General features: G+C 43.5%; 1 protein-coding gene across 1 annotated transcript in view; it reads right to left on the bottom strand.

The window, feature by feature from the left end:
• hspb1 (heat shock protein, alpha-crystallin-related, 1) overlaps positions 1-7500 on the bottom strand; it is a 20059-nt gene that overhangs the window by 2191 nt on the left and 10368 nt on the right. The window contains 1 exon segment of the mRNA XM_065023954.1: positions 7061-7124. Coding sequence (XP_064880026.1) covers positions 7061-7124 — 64 coding nt within the window.

The following is a 7500-nucleotide window of genomic DNA, read 5'->3' as shown; positions in this document are numbered from 1 at the left end:
TGGAGTCATGGTATGTGTAGTGTTGACTCTGGAGTCATGGTATGTGTGGTGTTGACTCTGCAGTCATGGTATGTGTGGTGTTGACTCTTGAGTCATGATATGTGTGGTGTTGACTCCAGATTAATGGTATGTGTGGTGTTGACTCTGGAGTCATGATATGTGTAGTGTTGACTCTGGAGTCATGATATGTGTGGTGTTGACTGTTGAGTCATGATATGTGTGGTGTTGACTCCAGATTAATGATATGTGTGGTGTTGACTCCAGATTAATGGTATGTGTGGTGTTGACTCTGGAGTCATGATATGTGTAGTGTTGACTCTGGAGTCATGATATGTGTGGTGTTGACTGTTGAGTCATGATATGTGTGGTGTTGACTCCAGATTAATGATATGTGTAGTGTTGACTCCAGATTAATGGTATGTGTGGTGTTGACTCTGGAGTCATGATATGTGTAGTGTTGACTCTGGAGTCATGATATGTGTGGTGTTGACTCTGGAGTCATGATATGTGTGGTGTTGACTCTGGAGTCATGATATGTGTGGTGTTGACTCTGGAGTCATGATATGTGTGGTGTTGACTCTGGAGTCATGGTATGTGTGGTGTTGACTCTGGAGTCATGGTATGTGTAGTATTGACTCTTGAGTCATGATATGTGTAGTGTTGACTCTGGAGTCATGATATGTGTGGTGTTGACTGTTGAGTCATGATATGTGTGGTGTTGACTCTGGAGTCATGATATGTGTGGTGTTGACTCTGGAGTCATGATATGTGTAGTGTTGACTCTGGAGTCATGATATGTGTAGTGTTGACACTTGAGTCATGATATGTGTGGTGTTAACTCCATATTAATGGTATGTGTGGTGTTGACTCTGGAGTCATGATATGTGTAGTGTTGACTCTGGACTCATGATATGTGTGGTGTTGACTGTTGAGTCATGATATGTGTGGTGTTGACTCTGGAGTCATGATATCTGTAGTGTTGACTCTTGAGTCATGGTGTGTGTAGTGTTGACACTGGAGTCATGATATGTGTAGTGTTGACTCTTGAGTCATGATATGTGTGGTGTTGACTCTGGAGTCATGATATGTGTGGTGTTGACTCTGGAGTCATGATATGTGTGGTGTTGACTGTTGAGTCATGATATGTGTGGTGTTGACTCTGGAGTCATGATATGTGTGGTGTTGACTCTGGAGTCATGATATGTGTAGTGTTGACTCTGGAGTCATGATATGTGTAGTGTTGACACTTGAGTCATGATATGTGTGGTGTTGACTCCATATTAATGGTATGTGTGGTGTTGACTCTGGAGTCATGATATGTGTGTGTGACTCTGGACTCATGATATGTGTGGTGTTGAGTCATGATATGTGTGGGTTGACTCTGGAGTCATGATATGTGTAGTGTTGACTCTTGAGTCATGGTGTGTGTAGTGTTGACACTGGAGTCATGATATGTGTAGTGTTGACTCTTGAGTCATGATATGTGTGTGTTGACTCTGGAGTCATGATATGTGTAGTGTTGACTCTTGAGTCATGATATGTGTGGTGTTGACTCTGGAGTCATGATATGTGTGGTGTTGACTCTGGAGTCATGATATGTGTGGTGTTGACTGTTGAGTCATGATATGTGTAGTGTTGACTCTGGAGTCATGATATGTGTAGTGTTGACTGTTGAGTCATGATATGTGTAGTGTTGACTCTGGAGTCATGATATGTGTAGTGTTGACTCTGGAGTCATGATATGTGTGGTGTTGACTGTTGAGTCATGATATGTGTGGTGTTGACTCCAGATTAATAATATGTGTGGTGTTGACTCTTGAGTCATGATATGTGTAGTGTTGCCTCTTGAGTCATGATATGTGTAGTGTTGACTCTGGAGTCATGATATGTGTGGTGTTGACTCTTGAGTCATGATATGTGTGGTGTTGACTCTTGAGTCATGATATGTGTAGTGTTGACTCTTGAGTCATGGTATGTGTAGTGTTGACACTGGAGTCATGATATGTGTAGTGTTGACTCTTGAGTCATGATATGTGTAGTGTTGACTCTGGAGTCATGATATGTGTAGTGTTGACTGTTGAGTCATGATATGTGTGGTGTTGACTCTGGAGTCATGATATGTGTGGTGTTGACTGTTGAGTCATGATATGTGTGGTGTTGACTCTGGAGTCATGATATGTGTGGTGTTGACTCTGGAGTCATGATATGTGTAGTGTTGACTCTGGAGTCATGATATGTGTAGTGTTGACTCCATATTAATGGTATGTGTGGTGTTGACTCTGTAGTCATGATATGTGTAGTGTTGACTCTGGACTCATGATATGTGTGGTGTTGACTGTTGAGTCATGATATGTGTAGTGTTGACTCTGGAGTCATGATATGTGTGGTGTTGACTGTTGAGTCATGATATGTGTGGTGTTGACTCTTCAGTCATGATATGTGTAGTGTTGACTCTTGAGTCATGGTGTGTGTAGTGTTGACACTGCAGTCATGATATGTGTAGTGTTGACTCTTGAGTCATGGTGTGTGTAGTGTTGACACTGGAGTCATGATATGTGTAGTGTTGACTCTTGAGTCATGATATGTGTGGTGTTGACTCTGGAGTCATGATATGTGTGGTGTTGACTCCAGATTAATGATATGTGTAGTGTTGACTCCAGATTAATGGTATGTGTGGTGTTGACTCTGGAGTCATGATATGTGTAGTGTTGACTCTGGAGTCATGATATGTGTGGTGTTGACTCTGGAGTCATGATATGTGTGGTGTTGACTCTGGAGTCATGATATGTGTGGTGTTGACTCTGGAGTCATGATATGTGTGGTGTTGACTCTGGAGTCATGGTATGTGTGGTGTTGACTCTGGAGTCATGGTATGTGTAGTATTGACTCTTGAGTCATGATATGTGTAGTGTTGACTCTGGAGTCATGATATGTGTGGTGTTGACTGTTGAGTCATGATATGTGTGGTGTTGACTCTGGAGTCATGATATGTGTGGTGTTGACTCTGGAGTCATGATATGTGTAGTGTTGACTCTGGAGTCATGATATGTAGTGTTGACACTTGAGTCATGATATGTGTGGTGTTAACTCCATATTAATGGTATGTGTGGTGTTGACTCTGGAGTCATGATATGTGTAGTGTTGACTCTGGACTCATGATATGTGTGGTGTTGACTGTTGAGTCATGATATGTGTGGTGTTGACTCTGGAGTCATGATATGTGTAGTGTTGACTCTTGAGTCATGGTGTGTGTAGTGTTGACACTGGAGTCATGATATGTGTAGTGTTGACTCTTGAGTCATGATATGTGTGGTGTTGACTCTGGAGTCATGATATGTGTGGTGTTGACTCTGGAGTCATGATATGTGTGGTGTTGACTGTTGAGTCATGATATGTGTGGTGTTGACTCTGGAGTCATGATATGTGTGGTGTTGACTCTGGAGTCATGATATGTGTAGTGTTGACTCTGGAGTCATGATATGTGTAGTGTTGACACTTGAGTCATGATATGTGTGGTGTTGACTCCATATTAATGGTATGTGTGGTGTTGACTCTGGAGTCATGATATGTGTAGTGTTGACTCTGGACTCATGATATGTGTGGTGTTGAGTCATGATATGTGTGGTGTTGACTCTGGAGTCATGATATGTGTAGTGTTGACTCTTGAGTCATGGTGTGTGTAGTGTTGACACTGGAGTCATGATATGTGTAGTGTTGACTCTTGAGTCATGATATGTGTGGTGTTGACTCTGGAGTCATGATATGTGTAGTGTTGACTCTTGAGTCATGATATGTGTGGTGTTGACTCTGGAGTCATGATATGTGTGGTGTTGACTCTGGAGTCATGATATGTGTGGTGTTGACTGTTGAGTCATGATATGTGTAGTGTTGACTCTGGAGTCATGATATGTGTAGTGTTGACTGTTGAGTCATGATATGTGTAGTGTTGACTCTGGAGTCATGATATGTGTAGTGTTGACTCTGGAGTCATGATATGTGTGGTGTTGACTGTTGAGTCATGATATGTGTGGTGTTGACTCCAGATTAATAATATGTGTGGTGTTGACTCTTGAGTCATGATATGTGTAGTGTTGCCTCTTGAGTCATGATATGTGTAGTGTTGACTCTGGAGTCATGATATGTGTGGTGTTGACTCTTGAGTCATGATATGTGTGGTGTTGACTCTTGAGTCATGATATGTGTAGTGTTGACTCTTGAGTCATGGTATGTGTAGTGTTGACACTGGAGTCATGATATGTGTAGTGTTGACTCTTGAGTCATGATATGTGTGGTGTTGACTCTGGAGTCATGATATGTGTAGTGTTGACTCTGGTGTCATGATATGTGTAGTGTTGACTCTTGAGTCATGATATGTGTGGTGTTGACTCTTGAGTCATGATATGTGTGGTGTTGACTCTGGAGTCATGATATGTGTAGTGTTGACTCTGGTGTCATGATATGTGTAGTGTTGACTGTTGAGTCATGATATGTGTGGTGTTGACTCTGGAGTCATGATATGTGTGGTGTTGACTGTTGAGTCATGATATGTGTGGTGTTGACTCTGGAGTCATGATATGTGTGGTGTTGACTCTGGAGTCATGATATGTGTAGTGTTGACTCTGGAGTCATGATATGTGTAGTGTTGACTCCATATTAATGGTATGTGTGGTGTTGACTCTGTAGTCATGATATGTGTAGTGTTGACTCTGGACTCATGATATGTGTGGTGTTGACTGTTGAGTCATGATATGTGTAGTGTTGACTCTGGAGTCATGATATGTGTGGTGTTGACTGTTGAGTCATGATATGTGTGGTGTTGACTCTTCAGTCATGATATGTGTAGTGTTGACTCTTGAGTCATGGTGTGTGTAGTGTTGACACTGCAGTCATGATATGTGTAGTGTTGACTCTTGAGTCATGATATGTGTGGTGTTGACTCTGGAGTCATGATATGTGTGGTGTTGACTCTGGAGTCATGATATGTGTGGTGTTGACTGTTGAGTCATGATATGTGTGGTGTTGACTCTGGAGTCATGATATGTGTAGTGTTGACTCTTGAGTCATGATATGTGTGGTGTTGACTCCAGATTCATGATATGTGTGGTGTTGACTCCAGATTCATGATATGTGTGGTGTTGACTCCAGATTCATGATATGTGTGGTGTTGACTCCAGATTAATGTACTGTATGTGTGGTGTTGACTCCAGATTAATGGTATGTGTAGTGTTGATTCCAGATTCATGATATGTGTGGTGTTGACTCCAGATTCATGATATGTGTGGTGTTGACTCCAGATTAATGTACTGTATGTGTGGTGTTGACTCCAGATTCATGATATGTGTGGTGTTGACTCCATATTCATCATATGTGTAGTGTTGATTCCAGATTCATGGTTGGTGGAGTGTTGACTCCAGAGTCATGATATGTGTGGTGTTGACTCTGGAGTCATGATATGTGTGGTGTTGACTCCAGATTCATGATATGTGTAGTGTTGATTCCAGATTCATGATATGTGTAGTGGCCCCTGGATGGCGACAGAGTCTGGTGGAGCTCAGCTTACGCGGAAGAGAGCTGTACTATACAGACACAGTCAGTCACTGCCAGTGTTGCTTCGCTCAGCCTTCCACTACACTCAACCCATTAGAGGCTTGACCAATCAACCCTCTACAGGCTTGACCAATCAACCCTCTACAGGCTTGACCAATCAACCCTCTACAGGCTTGACCAATCAACCCTCTACAGGCTTGACCAATCAACCCTCTACAGTCTTGACCAATCAACCCTCTACAGTCTTGACCAATCAACCCTCTAAAGGCTTGACCAATCAACCATCTACAGTCTTGACCAATCAACCCTCTACAGTCTTGACCAATCAACCCTCTACAGGCTTGACCAATCAACCCGCTACAGGCTTGACCAATCAACCCTCTACAGGCTTGACCAATCAACCCTCTACAGGCTTGACCAATCAACCCTCTACAGTCTTGACCAATCAACCCTCTACAGTCTTGACCAACCCTCGGCTTGACCAACCATCTACAGTCTTGACCAATCAACCCTCTACAGTCTTGACCAATCAACCCTCTACAGTCTTGACCAATCAACCCTCTACAGGCTTGACCAATCAACCATCTACAGTCTTGACCAATCGACCCTCTACAGTCTTGACCAATCAACCATCTACAGTCTTGACCAATCAACCCTCTACAGTCTTGACCAATCAACCCTCTACAGGCTTGACCAATCAACCATCTACAGTCTTGACCAATCGACCCTCTACAGTCTTGACCAATCAACCCTCTACAGGCTTGACCAATCAACCCTCTACAGGCTTGACCAATCAACAGTCTACAGGCTTCACCAATCAACCCTCTACAGTCTTGACCAATCAACCCTCTACAGTCTTGACCAATCAACCCTCTACAGGCTTGACCAATCAACAGTCTACAGGCTTCACCAATCAACCCTCTACATGCTTGACCAATGAACTCTCTACAGGCTTGACCAATCAACCGTATAGCTTGACCAATCAACCCTCTACAGGCTTGACCAATCAACTCCCTACAGGCTTGACCAATCAACCGTATAGCTTGACCAATCTATCGTCCACAGGTTTGACCAATCAACCCTCTACATGCTTGACCAATCAACTCTCTACAGGCTTGACCAATCAACCCTCTACAGGCTTGACCAATCTATCGTCCACAGGCTTGACCAATCAACTCTCTACAGGCTTGACCAATCAACCCTCTACAGGCTTGACCAATCAACTGTCTACAGGCTTGATGGATTTTAGTTGTTGACGAAATCAACGTTAAAAGGAGTCCGAGTCAACTTAATCTCTGAAGCAAATGGGAGAGGCATTTATTATTTTGTCCAGTCATTGACAGAGGCTCTACGTCATATTTTTTTTTTACGATTCCTATTTCGTCATGGTGACAAATTGTAACAACGCGTCATGCAACAGTGGATTTATTTATTTGTTGCTCAGTCGTCCAGGTTCTTTGACAACAGTGCAGTTTTATTGCTGTTGTGAAACAATGATGTTGATGTCACTTACGTGTATTTTCTGGTGAAGCATCTGGACACGAATCCATGTTCGTCCTTCCTCTCCTCATGCTTGCCTGTGGACACACACACACACACGCCGGTCTTAGCAATCTCTCACACACCGGTCTTAGCACTCTCTCACACGCCGGTCTTAGCACTCTCTCCCACGCCGGTCTTAGCACTCTCTCACACGCCGGTCTTAGCACTCTCTCACACACCGGTCTTAGCACTCTCTCCCACACCGGTCTTAGCACTCTCTCACACACCGGTCTTAGCACTCTCTCCCACACCGGTCTTAGCACTCTACACCGCACTCTCTCACACACGGTCTTAGCACTCTCTCACACACCGGTCGTAGCACTCTCTCACACACCGGTCTTAGCACTCTCTCACACACCGGTCTTAGCACTCTCTCACACACCGGTCTTAGCACTCTCTCACACACCGGTC

Source organism: Oncorhynchus nerka, linkage group LG10, assembly GCF_034236695.1.
Source record: "Oncorhynchus nerka isolate Pitt River linkage group LG10, Oner_Uvic_2.0, whole genome shotgun sequence".
NCBI lineage: Eukaryota > Metazoa > Chordata > Actinopteri > Salmoniformes > Salmonidae > Oncorhynchus > Oncorhynchus nerka.
Note: the sequence above shows the minus strand (reverse complement) of the source record. Positions and strands in the feature narration are given on the sequence as shown.